General features: G+C 44.1%; 2 protein-coding genes across 2 annotated transcripts in view; both read left to right on the forward strand.

The window, feature by feature from the left end:
- The first annotated feature begins 1,829 nt into the window (after positions 1 to 1,829).
- LOC120481383 (zona pellucida sperm-binding protein 3-like) lies at positions 1,830 to 3,737 on the forward strand. Its single transcript, XM_039675029.2, has 8 exons — positions 1,830 to 2,403; positions 2,493 to 2,611; positions 2,694 to 2,797; positions 2,874 to 3,051; positions 3,116 to 3,233; positions 3,309 to 3,391; positions 3,489 to 3,580; positions 3,651 to 3,737. Exons 1-8 carry the CDS (start codon positions 1,864 to 1,866, stop codon positions 3,734 to 3,736), a joined length of 1,320 nt encoding a protein of 439 aa, XP_039530963.1. The 5' UTR covers positions 1,830 to 1,863; the 3' UTR covers position 3,737.
- Positions 3,738 to 13,828: 10,091 nt separating this feature from the next.
- Positions 13,829 to 18,494, forward strand: part of LOC148976494 (uncharacterized) — a 279,697-nt gene continuing 275,031 nt past the window's right edge. Inside the window, exon 1 of the mRNA XM_089118449.1 lies at positions 13,829 to 15,902. Coding sequence (XP_088974575.1) covers positions 14,137 to 15,150 — 1,014 coding nt within the window. The 5' untranslated portion in view covers positions 13,829 to 14,136 and the 3' untranslated portion in view covers positions 15,151 to 15,902. The remainder of the gene's footprint in view (positions 15,903 to 18,494) is intronic.

The following is an 18,494-nucleotide window of genomic DNA, read 5'->3' on the forward strand; positions in this document are numbered from 1 at the left end:
AATTTTTCCTTACTAAGAGTAGGTCTGAAAGGCGTTGAGAATAACTTTTAGGAGAAAACTCCTAGCTAAAATATTTTAGTGCGATTTAGGAGTACTCCTAGTGGTAAGATAACATTATTTGTGAATACGGCTGCTCTAGGAGGAGTATTTCAAATTCCATTGCATACGTTTTACAAACAACCCTCAATAGCCGACTTTCTGTTGGGCTGGGGTAAAGTAAGAGTGTGAAGTATATATGAAACAATGAGATCTACATGTGTACCGAGTTTCATATTATTACATGCAAGCGTGTTTGATTTATGGACCAAGTTTTCGGACCCCGTTCCAGGGGGCGCTGTCGACGGTACCATCCCGTGTAGCTTAGTTAGTAGCTTAGTTTGAATACTTTTATTTTCCACAATGAGGCTTTGCGTTCCATCCAAGTGGAATTTTCTATATGCGAAACATACTTCATACATTATTAAAAGGTTCAAGCAAAACTCACCATACAAAAAAAGATGACACAGTTTATGTGGACACTGCTGGACTTGAGCACTCAAACACACAACAATGTGACATCAAACCAGAATGAGATGTTCCTCCTCATCTCATATCCAAACTTTTTTTTATTTAAAAAAAGACATGTCCCACCACATTCAATGTGAGTTTGGTATTCTTGACATTATGAGGTTAAGCACAAAGAGAAAGCTATTCGGGCTTAGCTGTGGTCTAATATAGGAATGAGAGCATGAAAGACATTTCTAATCTGCTAATGCAAAAATCACATTAACTTCCCTAATTCATTTTCGCCACAGTGATGGGATATTAAAGGCAGCAACTCAGGGACCTTTAATAGCGAGCTGTGGAGGGTTTTCAAGCTGTTTCAAGTGTAGAGGTTGTAAGAGTGTTTTTTGTTTGGCAGTTGGCAGAGTCTGTAAGAACACAACAGCACAGGAGCTCATACGGCAGTGGATTATCATTGAGAGGCTTTAGTATGTGATGAGAAATAAACAATGTTGGAGAGTGTGTGTGTGAATATGTATATGTATATACATACATATGTATACATATATACATTCACAGTCAAACCAAAATGTATTCAAAGACATTATCACAGTTTATTTATTATAGTTTAGAAAATGGTAATAAAATATGACAAGAACTTAGTCAGAGTTATCAAATCAGTTGATATTTCACTGATTGGCCATAATACTGTTGGACTGTCTCACAAATTAATTAAGTTGAATAGCTGATAAATTTAAGTACACAATTAGATAATTCCAATTTAGATCAACCAATTATCAAGCAATGTTTAATTTTGTTCAGCCAATTTTGTAAAAAGGTCACATCAGCAATTAAAGAAAAAAACACTTAAGCAAAACATGGTCAAGTCAAAGTGTCTAAAAAATATTTAGTCCCAAATGTTTATGTAAAATATTACTGGTAGTCCATTGTATGAAGAATTTTTGGGTATAATATATGTATATATATATATATATATATATATATACATATATATATATATATATATATATATATATATATATATATATATATATATATATACATATGTAATTTTCGTTTTGACTGTATGTCATACATTGCAATTTGTAAAAAATCTTATATAGGGTTGCCAAAATTGCACAGTCTGTAACAGGTATTAAATAAAAATAGAAATAACTCACTGTAAGAAAAAAGTCTGCAAATAAAACTGACTACAGCCTTGTTGAATTTCATAGACATCTCCTTTGTGTCAGGAAAAGTAATGCAACAAGTCTGGAAAATCATTAAGCTTGTCAAAAGGGGGCGGAGCCACTGCAATTTCCTGCACTAGAAAAAGCCCCAGCAGGAGCACAACAAACATCCTCTGGTTCTCTGGGTTTAATGATAATGGAATTTGTGAGTGTTGGATTGGTGCTGCTTGTTGCAGTTGGCTCGTCTTTGGCACAGTGGTCAGGATTCCAACAAGGGCAGGATCCATTAAGATTTCTACAACAACAGTCACCAGTTTTAGCTTCTCAGCAAGCTCTCCAAGAGTCACAGCTATCAACTTCTCTGAGACCTGACACAAACCCTGGTGGGGCAAATCAATGGAAGCTTCAAGATCCTGGAAGTAGTCAGTCTAAACAGCTAATGGAGGCTCCTTTGGTACCTTTGACCTGGCGTTTTCCTGTAGTGCCTGAAGAACCCCAACAACCAGATGTGCCTTTTGAGCTGCGTGTACCCGTAGCCGCTGAGAGTATTGCAGCACAATGTGGGGAGAGCTTTGTGCATGTGGAAGTTAAGAAGGACTTCTTCGGTACTGGTCAGCTGGTGAATCCTTCATTCCTTACTTTGGGAGGTTGTGCAGCTGTAGGGGAGGATCCAACAACTCAAGTCCTTATCTTTCAGTATGAGCTCCAGGCATGTGGCAGCTCTTTGACGGTGAGTGGCTGCTTGTGAGTCTTGTTAACTTTAATAATCAAGGGAAAAAGCTGGGTTACTACATAGACTGATTCTTGATTTGTTTTCAGATGACTGATGATGAGCTGGTGTATAAATTCACCCTCTTCTACACACCTGAGGCTTTAGTAGGAACTCCCATTGTAAGAACTGATGCAGCGGCTGTTGGTATTGAGTGCCACTATTCAAGGTAATAAAGGTGTTTTTTTGTCTTAAATAAATTAAGCAGTTTCAATTTGACTTAATGAACCATGTTTTATTGCCCTGTTTAGGCTGCACAATGTTAGCAGTAATGTTCTGATGCCCAATTGGGTTCCTTTTGCTGCTACAAAGGTTGCAGAGGAAGTTCTGGTGTTTTCCTTAAAGCTCATGACTGGTAAGTTTTATACACCCTTTCTAAAATTGACTCTTAAATGACACTGATTTTTATTCAATTTCTATGACCCTTTCAGATGATTGGATGTTTGAGAGGCCGTCCAATCAGTTCTTCTTGGGACAATTTCTGAATTTTGAAGCTTCTGTGAAGCAGTTCAACCACGTTCCTCTGCGACTCTTTGTAGATGGTTGTGTTGCTACCGCAGTCCCTGATGTGAATGCTTCTCCAAGTTATTCCTTTATTGAGAACCATGGGTAGGTAAAGATTGGCTTGAATTCTCAAATGTGACCAGAGCCTAAGTGTTTTCTTTTGCTTCAGGTGCCTGGTTGATGCAAAGCTTACAGGATCTACTTCTGGTTTTATGCACCGAGTTCAGAATGACAAACTACACTTTCGCTTGGAGTCTTTCAGATTCCAGCAAGCGAATAGTGGTTTGGTATGTAATGGTGCTGTCATTCTGCAAGAGATGGAATGTCCGTCCAGTATATACAAGTCTAAAATCTTTTTGTAGGTATACGTCACATGTTCTTTGAGGGCAGTTATGGCTTCAACCCCTATAAGTGCAGAGAACAAGGCTTGCTCCTTTGCCAATGGGTATGTCCTAAAAGAATAAATCCTGACCGGATAAGCTGTGATCAGAATGGGTAACTGTTTCTTTGTCTTTTTTTTTTATATATATATATATATATAGATGGCTTTCTGCAGATGACAATGACCAGATGTGCACGTGCTGTGACTCCACATGTGGCTTCAGCAGGAAAGGGCGAGCACTACCTGATTCAGGTAAAGTTTTCTACTTGGATCTGTAAAGAGAGCAAACATGAATGCCTTGTAATTTTTTTTTCTCTCTAAGGCCTTGTTTCAGAAGGGAAAGCAACAGTTGGCCCCATTGTCGTCACTGAACCTCAATTGCAAACTTCTAATAAAGACCAGGAATGAACACTGTGGCATGTCTTGTGTCTTTCTAGAGGATAGAGTTGGCTTCTTTATGCTTCTAACTGCTCTTGTACCTGCACTCTTATGTAGTGACATGAATGTACACATAACAAAGCCAGCACTTGTCATCTTTCATTATTTCGGCAAATGTCTCCCACACTTTTACTCTTCCTATTTGCGGAGCTTCCACTCCCCAGTCTTCACCTTTTCTCTTGCTGCCTCCATCTCTCTACAGACTGTAGTGATCATAGATATGGCTGGTTCGTGAACAAATCTTTCTTTTGAACTGGTTCTTTTTAGTGAACCGGTACACTAAATCGAACTGATTTGTTTAAAACTGTTTGTCTTGAGTCATTACTGATCTGATTCTGCAAGTTATTAAAGTTACTCCCTTTCCAACCCGGTACGTCATATAACGGACGTTTTGGGACGTCTTTATTCGCCTTTTTAGGGCCCCCTTAAACGTCTGTAGATGAGGTTGTGGGATCCTAACTCTACCCCAGACCTAAACCTAACCCGTCACCTAACTGACGTTAAAGGTAAAGCGTCAGTTGTATGATGGCCCGGGATCGCCATCTACCGACGTTTAAGGGGACCCTAAAAAGGCGGATTTTGACGTATTGTCAAAAGACGTCCCAAGACGTCAGTTATATGACTTTTTGGGATGAGACTGTGTTACCCTTTCAGACATGCCTGACAGGCAAGTAAGTCCAACCGTTCACTAAACTGAGACATGTTGGTGCCACTGCTGAGAGAAGTGATGAGCACGAGCAGCTGATACTGCGCATCCGCGTACTACTGAACGTACAGGTACAGAGGTTCTCTGATAACCAGTACAGAACCGAGAACGGTTTAAACTGAGCTTGTCATCTTCGTGCCAGTTCAGCCATATGTATATTTCATAGAAAATTGTGTGTAGTACTATATAAATACAAAGGTTTAATTGGCATCTTTTTTTCAAACGACCCGACAGACCGCGACCCGAATATCATCAAAAATATTTTTGGATGACTCGTAACTGTGGGTGACAGCAGGCACCCTCTCATTTTGGATCAACATATGCATCACTGTGCACCAATTATGTAAACCAGCATTTAAAGGGGAAATGAAGCAGTGAATCAAGTTTACATGATTTACAAGATGGATTTTCAATATCAACAATTATATAAGGAACATTACAAATGTAAACATTTAGAAGAAAAAAGAAAAAACTTTGTATCTTTCGCCGCCAGGGCGCCATTGTGCAGTTGACGTCACGGGGTTGGTTGGCTCAAGTTTAACAGGCTCTGGGCATTGAAAATCGTGACATCAAACTGTGTTTACACCAGTGTTTTGACCGTGAACGACTAATGTTAGGTACAGATATTAGACAAAAAGATGACGTCTCATGTTATATGTTGACAAACTGCACATAGAAACATTGTTCGCAATGTCTGCCGTCAGATATTCCCGTCTCGTCAATAACATGTAAGTTAGCACGTATTTGTTAAAGGGGAAATGAAACGTACATATTTTCGCACTGGTAGTGCTAGTAACGTTAGCTACAGCCTACATATACTAGGAAAAAGTGTCTCCGCTCTGACATCCTTCAGGGAAAGCATCGCCGCTTCTACACGTCTAACTCCCGGCACAGCATGGTAAATGTGCGCGCCGGTGATGCAGAATTGACCACGCAACACATGCTCAAGATCAACCTCTTGACAGCAGATGGACTTTGACACGGAGGGCATCGCAGGACAACAGCCACACTGACACCTGGTAAGTTAGCGTTGCAAACCCGCTCTCCGCCCCAAACCACCACTGACTGTTCTACACAGCAACGTAAATTACATGGTGTTGACGAGACGGGAATATCTGACGGCAGACATCGCGAACAATGTTTCTATGTGCAGTTTGTCAACATATAACATGAGACGTCGTCTTTTTGTCTAATATCTGTACCTAACATTAGTCGTTCGCGGTCAAAACACTGGTATAAACACAGTTTGATGTCGTGATTTTCAATGCCCAGAGCCTGTTAAACTTGAGCCAACCAACCCCGTGACGTCACCTGCACAATGGCGGCGCCCTGGCGGCGAAAGATACAAAGTTTTTTTCTTTTTTTCTTCTAAATGTTTACATTTGTAATGTTTCCTATATAATTGTTGATTATATTGGAAATCCATCTTGTAAATCATGTAAACTTGATTCACTGCTTCATTTCCCCTTTAACAAATGTAGTCTTCCCCACTTAAAATTGCTCTGTTGAGAATGTTTGGTGCCTGTACTATGATAGTTGAACAAACTCGGGGTCAGTGTTGGGGAGTAGTTAACTACAAGTAGCGAAGCTACTAACTTAACTACATTTTTGAGTAGCTTGGCAGTAGCTCAGTTACTTTTTAAACAGTGTAGCTTTTCCAGTAGCTAACTACTTTTTGCAGCAAGTAGCGGTGTAGCTCGAGCAAAAGCTACATTGTGTTTGTCGAGCCTGCGCGAATCAGCGCGATGCTAGGATATTCTTCTTCTTGTTAGATTACAAACTCATTTTTTTGCCATCACCGCCACCTGTTGTTTAATTACGCATCTGCGGCTAACGGTTCACTGACGTACAGAAGTGTGTTGACACACACATGATAATGGAGCAAGACGTGACAGCAGATTTGGAGGATGGAGAAACAACTAACGTTAATTACCCATGGCCTTATTTGTCCAAGTTCAATCAGTATTTTTGAGAAAATGTTCTACATGCAATTTACGTTGGATGTATATTTTTTTCTTGCAATGTTGTAGCCTATTTGTTACAATTTTGCACTTTTGACAAACATTCTGAGATATTTGTGTGTTGTGTGTAATAAAACAATACTTTTTGAAATCATAATTTTATTGCATTGTTTTAAACACTAAATGTTTTACATGTTTTAAGTAAAAAATTTAGTGTTTAAAACAATGCAATAAAATTATGATTTCAAAAAGTATTGTTGTCCCCTTCTGTCCTCAGACACTTATTCAGTTATTGTTCAAAAAAGCGAAAGTAGTTTCAATGTAGTTAGCTACTTTTTGATAGTAACTTGTAGTGTAGTAGCTAACTACTTTTCCAAAAGGGTAGCTTGACTGTAGTTTAACTACTTTAACTTACGAGTAGCTTGTAGCTTGTCAAACTACAGTTTCAGAGTAGCTTCCCCAACACTGCTCGGGGTTACAGGATTAGTTTAGAGTTGACAAAACCAAACCAATCCAACAAGTTTTTTTGGAACCATGATGCTGATCATCAACTCTGTCAACTCGGCTTTGATCCTGAGTTTATATGTGACATCACTAGCGATCAGCCAATCACATGCTGAGAGTGAAAACTGTAGGCTTGTTCGACTTCATGCAGCTCTGCGCAGACCGATCGTTGGCCGACTTGAAACAGTGCATGCCGGTTAGAAATTTTGTCCGACTTGATGCAGCGCTGACTCCACGTGACTGTGACATATGCCATCAAAGTACCGCGAGAGCGATACGAGAGTAGCCGGAGGACTCAGCCAGCGCAGCTTCTCAAGAGCGGCTGCAAGAGCTCTGATGATGTCACAGCTGTTCCACGATTCGCCGGATTCACCGCATGACAACGATCACGTGCGTTTCGTGTTTATTCTCGCACATTTATTTCCACTAAAGCTCACAAATCAGTTTTCTATAACAGTTAACAGTCTTTTCATGCAGTCGCGATGTTATATTGTGTCACGTTTATCATGTTTATCAAAATAAAACTGATTAAAAAACGTTGATTCCACGTCATTGATTATAGGCTTATTTTAAACTTTATTCTAGTTCAAACAGATGCTGTATGAAGCAGTAAAGTATTGAATGAAAATGTGTCTGAAATATCTGTTTATTTGGCAAATGTTGCATTTATTTCACTTCAGCTGTGGTATAAGCATGCAAACACCACGTGAGCCGTCACTACGGGAACCAGAAATTGTCTGACTTCACGTCTCCGTTTGCAGCTCCTCCCTGCCTGCACGCGGCTGTTCTCGACGATCGGTTGCATCCAGCCGCAGGCGATGTCGAACACACCTTGTGGCTCCGTTCGGAATCGCATACTTCCCTACTATATATTAGGGGAAAAGACTAGGCGAGCAAAAAAGTACGTTTAAATCCTCAGTATTCATAAAAGAGTAGGCAAGAATTACTTGGTTGACGTACTAATTATCGCGAGATTTGGACGATAGTGCGCTCAAATATCCCCACTTTACTACTATATAGTAGGCGAAAACAGTACGTGAAAGAAGCAGTACTTTCGAAAATCAGTATTCATGAAAGAGTAGGCGAGAAGTTCCCGGATGATCTCCTGCTTTCACCCAGATATTTGAGTGCTTGTCCAATTGCACTCATCTATCCCAGGAGGCCACACGAGAGGATACGTCATTATCGACATTGCGGAGATCAGCGACGCGGGGATTTTCAAATGTGAGTAAACACGGTTCCTTGTGTTTAACTCGTATGTGTTAAATTACTATAGGGTAAATGTTTTAACTGTTGAAATTGTGAGTTAGACAGTATAGTATAGTTGTGATTTTGCTGTAAACATGTTTTATTATGTACAGCTAGGCTAGTTAACAGGGGAGCTCCAGTAAGTACACGTAACGTTACATTTCTAAAGTGGATTTACATAACAGTACACCTTTATTTATTTTACAATACACCTTTACACCTGTCTTTTACATCAGGAAGGAAAATATTCAACGCATTCTCATCCCAAAGCGCCATATACAACGCTTTTGCAAAAGCGTAAATATCCAACGCACATGGCACCCTTTAACGTCTAATGAGACGCTTCGCTTATGGTTAAGTTTAGGTATGGTGTAGGGTAAGGGTTAGACCACTAGGGGGCGCCTTCTGCCCAAATATATCTGCGTCTCATTTGACGTTAAAGGGTGCCATGTGCGTTGGATATTTACGCTTTTGCAAAAGCGTCCTATATGGCTTTTTGGGATGAGAACGGGCTCAAATATTGTATATGTATTGGAGATGAGCACATCACAACATGAAAAATTCATCTGAGTGTAAGGTTATGTGTGCTGTGCTATTATGTAGGATAATTCACTGTTGTCAACACTGTTTACATTAGACAAATGTGCTATAAATAAGGCAAATAAACAAATCTATAAAGTAACTAAACATGATATATATATATTTAATTTGTCCCTTATTGGTGTTGATATATTGAGGAACATTTAAGTTGGATTAAAAGTGAGTTAACACATCAACCTCAGCATGTAAAGGCAGGATTGAGCTCGTAATGTGAAACTTGTCTGTAGGTTACAGAGACAGAAGAACACGCGTGTGTTTATCCAGTGGAGAGAGGCTCATGATGCTGAATGCTGTCATCAAAGGATTTGAGTGAGTATACTACAGAAATGGATAACAACATTAAATCTTGAGTTGTAGTTTATTTGAATGATTGCAATTTCAAATGAAGAAATTACTACACTTTTCCGATTCCTGAATTCTGTGCATTTGCTGCAGATCTTTTGTGGTGGAGGAGGACCTGCAAGGAAAGATGATGGCAGCATTTGTTGGGGAAAAAAAGGTTTTAGGAATTTTACTCAAATATAAAGTAAGGTTATTTTTAATACATAAATCAAATGACATTGTGCTATTAAAATGACTGCTTTTGTGTAATGTTTGTGCATTTTTGTAGGATCTGAAATGTCTGCAGACTGGTGTGAGCACTGAGGATGAGGGGCCCAGAGCTGAATCCTGGAAGTGGTGCCATGGATGAGACCCTCCATCTCTCCACCTGCCCTTACGAGAACCTTTATCGCTCCATCTGCCCTTATTGCCTCAGATTGTGAAGCACTTGCAGTATGTGGTGTTCAGCGCCTGTAAATACATGCTTGTAGTTTGAATAAAGCTTTGTTTCATGTGTTGTTGACTTGTACTGTATATGCATTTGTTTATTGTGATGGTTACTTTTATTTGTTCTTTTACTCATTCATGTTTCTTATTGTTGTCAGTATATAAAATATAATTATTTAATAAATGTATGCATTCATTCATCGATTGACCGATAATTGAGATGTTTCTTTGCATTTAGCAATATAAATGGATTCATGCATAACTATGTCATGTGACAAAACAAATTACATTTTGTTTGTTTTATTAAATTATATTTTTATATAAAAGTTATATAATTACTAAGTATTGGTCAGTATTTAATATTGTTATTTTCTTTAAGTTTTGGGGTGGGCTAACAACGCAATTCATTCTGAGGTAATACTAATTTTTAAGAAGTGATACTTACATTTTTTCGAGTATAAAATCAGTTCTCTTACGAGAGGTTCTCTCGTATTGCGTAAGCTAGCTTATGTTACGGGAAAGATTCATCTTTGCTGAGAAGTTGAAGCCAAAAAATTATTCCATAATTTTGTAATCATTGTCAACGCAGTCTCTTCTGAGGCAGACCATGAGCGGGCTAGCTAGCGGCTCATTGGTTCGCTCAGAGAGAATGCACGAACCTATGGGAGAGCGGCGCTGAGTCCGCGGCCAATGAGCGGACGGCGCTCGCTTACTGCGTCACAGCCCGCCAAAAGGGGCGTGGCTACAGTGTATAAAGGTCGCTCTCCCAGCTCGTTCGTTGATTCTGTTCATTTCAGCGAGCTACACGCATCCGCTGTCCTGGGAAGAAGCCGCCGTCGTTGAGAAGGCACCGTCTAGCGAGCTCCGGAGTCTGAGGAAGCCGGCCGTCTGCCACCTTCAGCCGCCCAGCAAGCTAGCGCCATCCGACGCGTATCCTTTTTACTATTCCATATTCCTAAAAGAGCCGAGCGTCTTTTTCAAGATGCCTCGTATTTCCTGCGGCTCATGCCGCTCTTCACTCGAGGAAGGAGACCGCTTCTGCGTTCTCTGTTTCGGAGTGGAACACGCAGAGCTCGCCCTCGCCAACGGAGGATGCGACCACTGCGAGGACCTGCCTCCGTCTTCCCTGCGGGCTCGACTACAGGCAGTCAGAACCGCTCCCGCGCCGCCTCTCACTTCGCCGCGGAAGAAAAAACGCCGCTCCCAGAGGCCGCCGGAGCCCCCTGCGGATCCATGTGGGCCGCCGCCGCCGCCCACCGACCGCTCTCCCTCTCCGCCCCTGCCGGACTTACAGTTGCCGCCGTATGGCCGCTCTGTCGCCTCCGACGACACCGCGGATGAGAAGGACTCTTGTTCGCTGCACCCTTCTGACAGCGAGGATTGGTCGTCGATCGGCTCATCGACGAGAGAGTCTGCGGGGACCCGCGCCGGCATCGAGGAGGGACTTTCGCGCCTCCTTTCGCAGGCCATCTACCGCCTGGGTCTCGAGTGGTCTCCTCCCCCAGAGCAACCACCGAACCGGCGCCCGGCCCCCGCCTGCAGCCGGGCTGCACCATTCCTGCCTGAGCTTCACTTCGAGCTCACTAAATCCTGGAATGCCCCTCTTTCGGCTCTTATCCGCTCCGAGGGGTCCGCTTCGCTCAGTGGACGGAGCCGCCGAGATGAGTTATACTGCCATGCTGCCCGCGCCTTTGACGCCGCCGAACAGGCCGCCTCAGCGCTGCATTCCATCCAGGCGCTCCAGAGCGACATCTCGTGCGAGATGGCGAACAGCGGTAGGAACCCGCCCATCCTTTCGGATCTGAGAAGCGCGACGGATCTTTCCCTTCGCGCCACTAAAGCCGCCGCACAAGCCTTGGGAAAATGCATGGCCGCCCTCGTTGTCACTGAGAGACACTTGTGGCTCACGCTCACCGATATGGGAGATTCAGAACGCGCCCTGTTCCTCAACGCGCCTATATCTCCTACCGGGCTCTTCGGATCTGCCGTCACGGGCATCGTTGACCGCTTCTCCGAGGTACAGAAAGCGACTCAGGCCATGAATCTGTTCTTGCCCCGCCGCTCTAGTTCTTCGACAGGCCGCTCTCACGAGCCTCCTGCCAGAACCCCACAACAGCGCCCGCCTCAGCAAGCTCAGCAGCGCCTGCCTCAGCAAGCTCAGCAGCCCCAGCGTAGACAGGGCGGCCGCCCTCGCTCTCACTCAGACAGCCGCCGCAGACAGCCTCCTCCAGGGGGCCTCGACCCAAGATCGCGCTGAGGCCCGATCAACTGAAGTCTGCCTAGCACAGCTGAGAAAAGGACGGTTTTCTCCCGCTGCGGCCGGATCGCCGTAAAAGCTTCGCCCACTGTTAGTCCCCGTTTCACCGCTGACTGCAGTAGTGTTTACCGCCACAAACAAGCCGGTTTCCCTGCCCGCTTGCGAGCGTCTAAATGCCGTTTTCACGGTTACCCAGAGAGTTCACAAAAAGAGCATAAAAGCCTCAAGTGTAATAAATGTGCCCACAAGCCTGTGCTCACGTACACACACAAGCACCTTATGCCCAGGGTCTCACAGAGCCCATTCTCACGGAGCGAGCACTTCCGCTCCAGTAGCAGAGAACATAAGCACGCCCACGAGCCCGTGCGCGTGTCCCCCCTCTGCCCGCTCTGTCACACGGCCCATAAAACTCCTCTCTGAGTGTAAGTCCCGTTGCCACCCACATTATAAGCGTGCCCACACACAGTGTCTAGCCCGCGATGTGCAGCAATCAGGGCGAAATATCCATTCAACCGCTTACGAAGCGTGGGAAGCCATCCCCGGCATCTCCCCGTGGGTTTTTAGCATAATATAGAATGGTTATCGATTACAGTTTCGTCGCCGCCCGCCACGCTCGCGCGTGCGGCTCGAATCCACTGTCAGCTGCCCGCTATGAACACGCTTCGCTTAGAAATAGCCAAGCTACTGCAGAAGGGCGCTATAGAGAGAGTCCCACCATCTATGACCGAGTCGGGGTTTTTACGGCCGTTATTTTCTGGTTCCCTAGAAAGACGGCGGCCTCAGGCCGATCTTAGATCTCAGGGCTTTGAACAAAGCGCTCATTAGAGACCGTTCAAAATGCTCACAGTCAGGAAACTCCTCGCGCACGTCCGCCAGGGGGACTGGTTCATCTCTCTAGACCTGAAAGACGCATATTTTCAGATCCAGATAAGCCCTCATCACAGGCCATTCCTACGTTTCGCCTTCGAGGGCCAAGTTTATCAGTATGCCGTTCTCCCGTTCGGCCTATCCTTAGCACCCCGTACGTTCACGAAGTGCATGGATACAGTGCTCGCCCCCTGCTAAGTCAGGGGCTGCGCATACTGAATTATCTGGACGAATGGCTGATTCTAGCAGATTCCCAGACGGAGCTGCTGTCGCACTGCACAGTTCTCCTCTACCATCTGGAAGCGCTGGGACTCTCTGTCTACTGGACAAAGAGCTCCCAGCCCAGTCAAACTATTTCGTTCCTTGGAATAGATTTGAACGCTATCACGATGACGGCTCGCTTATCCACACAGCGCGCGCGCCGTGTTCAGCGACTGGCCGCCTCGTTTCAGATGGGTACCCATACATCCCTGAAATCGCTTCAGAGGATGCTGGGTCATAGGGCTTCAGCCTCCGCTGTGCTGCAGCTGGGTCTTCTGCACATGCGCCCCCTTCAACTCTGGTTAAAGAGCCGCGTATCCCACCACGAGTGGACGACGGGCCGCCAGATGATCAGGATTACTCAGACATGTATCACTGCACTGCAGCCATGGGCAGTAAGCGAGTGTTTTCAGAGGGGCGTTACCATGGGAACCTTCTCTCGCCGGAAAGTTATCTCGACAGACGCATCCAACTCGGGTTGGGGAGCGGTTTGCGAGGGCTCACCGGCCGCCGGCCAGTGGTCGAGCCACGAGAGTTCCTTACACATAAACTGTCTGGAAATGATCGCGGTCGAGAACGCGCTGCTATGCTTCCTCCCGCGCATAAACGGTCACCACGTCCTGATTCGCTCCGACTATATGGCCGTGGTATCATACATCAACCGTCAGGGCGGCGTCAGATCCAAGAATCTCTTCATCTGACACGCCGCATCCTATTGTGGTCCCAGAGTCACCTGCTATCGCTCAGAGCGACGCACGTGCCGGGCCATCTGTACGACGGTCCAGACAGGCTGTCCAGGAACCTGGTCTCCCCCGGAGAATGGTCCCTGCACACTCAAACAGTCCAAACACTGTGGCGCCTATTTGGCAGAGCGGAGATAGATCTTTCGCGTCAGAAGAGAACGCTCACTGCCCAATATTCTTTTCAAAGAGCGAGGACGCGCTAGCCCAGGATTGGCCCCGCCGCCCGCTCTATGCTTTTCCCCCGATTTCTCTGCTACCGCAGGTCATTCAGAGAATCAGGGACTCACGCCACTCGGTGCTCCTCATAGCCCCGCGCTGGGAGAATCAGATTGGTTCCCGGAGCTAACGCGGCTGTCACAGACAGCCCCGTGGCCCATTCCAATCAGAGCAGATCTCCTCACTCAAGCCCGCGGCTCGATCTGGCATCCCCATCCACAGCGCTGGGCGCTTCATGCATGGGTGACCAACGACTACGCGTCGAATTACCAGAAGGGGTTTTGAACACGATCAAACACGCCAGAGCGGATTCTACCAGAAAGCTCTATGCTGCAAAATGGTCTGTGTTCTCCAAATGGTGCACCGACAAGAATTCGGACCCACGGACGTGCGAGGTTTCGTCTTTGCTAGTGTTCCTTCAGGAGATGCTGGATAAGGGCAGGTCCCCATCCACTCTTAAGGTTTACGTGGCAGCCGTCGCGGCGTTCGCTGAACCCCGGCGCGCCCAGTCTCTGGGCAAAGACGAGCTAATCATCCGCTTCCTCAGGGGAGCCAGAAGGATGAACCCCCCTCGCCCCCCTACGGTGCCGGTCTGGGATCTTTCTATAGTTCTAGAAGCTCTGAAAGCCCCACCGTTTGAACCACTTGAGTCCGTGGAGCTAAAATACCTCTCGTTAAAAACCGTTCTTCTGACGGCTCTCGCCTCAGTAAAACGTGTGGGGGACATTCACGCGCTGTCTTCGAGCGCCGCGTGCCTAGAGTTTGGACCGAGTGACTCCATAGTCATTCTAAAGCCTAGACACGGTTATGTTCCAAAAGCGATTGGTACCCCTTTCAGGGCGCAAGTGATCTCTCTATCGGCGCTGCCTGCATCCGATAGCGAACGTGACGCTGACCGCCTCTGCCCGGTTCGGGCTATCAGAGTGTACACTACACGCGTTGCCGCGTTCAGACGCTCGGAGCAGCTGTTTGTGTCGTTCGGTGGCCGCACCAAGGGACTAGCCGCCTCGAAACAGACCCTATCCAGGTGGATAGTAGACGCTATTGCCTCTGCTTATGCCGCTAAAGACCTGCCTTGCCCTCTGGGCATCAGGGCTCATTCCACCAGAGGCATGGCCTCATCGTGGGCATGGTCCTGCGGGATTTCCATCCACGACATTTGTGTGGCTGCGGGATGGGCCTCCCCCTCCACCTTTGTCAGATTTTACAACTTGGAAGTTCCAGCCTTACAGGCTAAAATTCTGGCGGTCTAGTACTCACAGCCCTCCTATAGAAGCCGCACTATCGGGAGTTCCATCACAACCGGCTCACCCCTTGTGTTCCCCTATGTGCTTATGCATTAGCCTACACATCACGGCCCGCCTTCGCCGGCCGCCTTGGGCGTTTTGCACTAGATAGTAACGACCGCTATGCTGGCCGCCGTATTATCTTCATCCACTTATAGATTCCCCCGGTGTTCCCCTGGGATGCTTAGTGGTTACTTAGCGCGCACGGCGTTGACCAGGTGTTCCCGTAGCGTAAGCTAGCTTACGCAATACGAGAGAACCTCTCGTAAGAGAACGAATCGGTTACCTAACGTAACCTCGGTTCTCTCTAGATGAGGGAACGAGTATTGCGTTCCCGGCCGTGCTTGCGCCACTAGCGTTTCGCTTCATGCTTCAGAATCAACGAACGAGCTGGGAGAGCGACCTTTATACACTGTAGCCACGCCCCTTTTGGCGGGCTGTGACGCAGTAAGCGAGCGCCGTCCGCTCATTGGCCGCGGACTCAGCGCCGCTCTCCCATAGGTTCGTGCATTCTCTCTGAGCGAACCAATGAGCCGCTAGCTAGCCCGCTCATGGTCTGCCTCAGAAGAGACTGCGTTGACAATGATTACAAAATTATGGAATAATTTTTTGGCTTCAACTTCTCAGCAAAGATGAATCTTTCCCGTAGCGTAAGCTAGCTTACGCAATACTCGTTCCCTCATCTAGAGAGAACCGAGGTTACGTTAGGTAACCGATTCGTTTTCTCCAAAAGAGGTGTTCGAGCAGCTGCCCGTCTCTTTTGTGCAGATACTGCAAACGCTGAGAAAAACTGTTCTAGGTTGTGCTGTCGAGTTACTGATGCTATGAATTGTTAGTGCACCTGTCGCTCATATAATTTTAACTTATTACATACAAGATCATGGAATGATACCATAGTTGTATGTAACAATCATGACAAAATGGAAAATTTAAAAATCATTGGTTTGTGTACATCATAATATGACATCATAAAATTATATTTATACACAGGAAATATAACAATAACAAGGCTAAATATCTTCAAAATGGTTCATAATACATAAAAAAAATGTTTGTTTTGTTGTTGTTATATGTCTGAGGGATGAAACTAGATAAATTCATCAAGAAAAAGGAAAACTTAAAGAAGAAAATTTGGGGGGTTTCTTAATAAAAAAAATATTGTTATAAGAATAACACTGTTGGTCACATTAGTGGATTTTAAAATATAACAACTTATATCAACCCTAAATGTATTCAAAAAATAAATGAGCAGCTGTTTCTTCAACAATATCACAACAAAATGAGCAAGTTTCATCAATATCAAGATACTTATAGATACAGTAGATGAATTAAACGTATCGTTGTGTTGCGCTTGTGATAACGCGTCGTAGGTCACATGATCACGTCAACATGGCAGATGTCCGGTTCGCATTCATACTCAACGAGATTTGGCTATAAAGTAGCCTACCTACTCTTTTAGCGCTCGTTGAGTAAATACTTATTGAAATTAAGTACCTACTCATTGAGTATGCGATTCTGAACGCAGCCTGTGATTTATTTCTCACGAGAGCAGTGCAATCACTTCCCTATTCTGAAGAATATTATGAGATTTAAAAAAAAATAATAATAATTTAATCAAATTTACACAGTTAGCAGAAAATCGCTGTCTATGGCAGAGGACAACTAAAATAAAAAGTCTTGTTATATCAGTGCAAGTAAAAGTTGGGAAGCTAGTTTATACAGTTGATAAAGGTATAGAGAGAATTGAACATTTAAGCTCACATGTAGTCATTTTATAGCTTTATCTATTGATTCTACAGTGTATTCATATTACCTTTTATATATTTATTCATTTAAACTGTGCGTAATAATAATTGATAACCTAAAATTATATATAAGTGATTGATTAAGGGAATAATAATTACCAACGCATTCTCATCCTTTAGCGTCATATAGAACGCTACATGACAAAACGGCGCTATACTACGCACATGGCACCGTTATCGTTAATATAACACGCGCTGTGATGGTTAGGTTTAGGTGTGGGGTAGGGTAGGGTAGTCTGATATTACGCTAAAGGATGTATGACGCCTTGGGTTCGCGTGAATATTAACGATAAAGGGTGCCATGTGCGTAGTATAGCGCCGTTTTGTCATATAGCGTTCTATGTGACGCTAAAGGATGAGAACGGGCTGTAATCACATATCTATATCACACAAAATTATTATTGTCAATAAACATCAGTCTACTAAAATCATTTGCTATATAGTGACAATTGGAGAAGAAACAGGTGGAGTGACTTTATTGCGTCAGACATATGTCACTTTGCTCACGTCTGATTGGTCCAAGTTCTTTTTGCAACCTCTTACCTGGAACATAAACTGCCCCGGACCTGGGGCCTGTACCATGATGGTAGTTGAACAAATTCAGGGTTCCAGGATTAGTAGTTGACAAAACCAAACCAATCCCACCAGGCTTTGTTGGTACCATGATGCTGATCATCAACTCTCTCTGTCAACTCAGGCTTTGATCCTGAGTTTAGGTGTGACATCAGTAGCGAACAGCCAATCACATGCTGAGAAAGAGTGAAACTGCAATTCATTTCTCGTGAGAATAAAAGTATAAACATACTTTATAATAAACCTGTTAAAATACAGCGCAATAAAAGTATTAATATATTACGAATTTAAACAAATTTACACAGCAAGCACAAAATTGCTGTCTATGAAAGAGGACAGCTAAAAGAAAGTCTCACTACTTTATATCAGTGCAAGTAAAAGTTGTGAAGTTAGTTTATACAGTTGAAGGTACTATATAGAGAGAATTGAGCATGTATGCTCACGTAGTCATTTTAGTCAAGTTAATTGACTGTAAAGCGTATTTATATTACCTTTATATATTTAATGGTCCAAAAAACTACTCACAAAACCTCTTACAATACAACTTTAATATAGATGGATGTCCTGTTACTTTATCCACTACAGTAAAAGACCTGGGTGTTATACTAGACTGCAACTTGTCTTTCGAAAATCATATTTCATATGTTACAAAAACAGCATTTTTCCACCTTAGAAACATTGCTAAGCTACGTAACATGCTGTTTCTGATGCAGAAAAATTAGTTCATGCATTCATGACCTCGAGACTAGATTACTGTAATGCTTTATTAGCCGGTTGTCCTGCATCCTCAATAAACAAGCTACAGTTAGTACAAAATGCAGCTGCTAGAGTTCTTTCTAGGTCAAGAAAATATGATCATATAACACCAATTTTATCATCTCTACACTGGTTACCTATTAAGTTCCGTATCAACTACAAAGTACTACTACTGAG

Source organism: Pimephales promelas, chromosome 13 (genome assembly GCF_988280905.1).
Source record: "Pimephales promelas chromosome 13, fPimPro1.hap1.1, whole genome shotgun sequence".
Taxonomy (NCBI): Eukaryota; Metazoa; Chordata; class Actinopteri; order Cypriniformes; family Leuciscidae; genus Pimephales; species Pimephales promelas.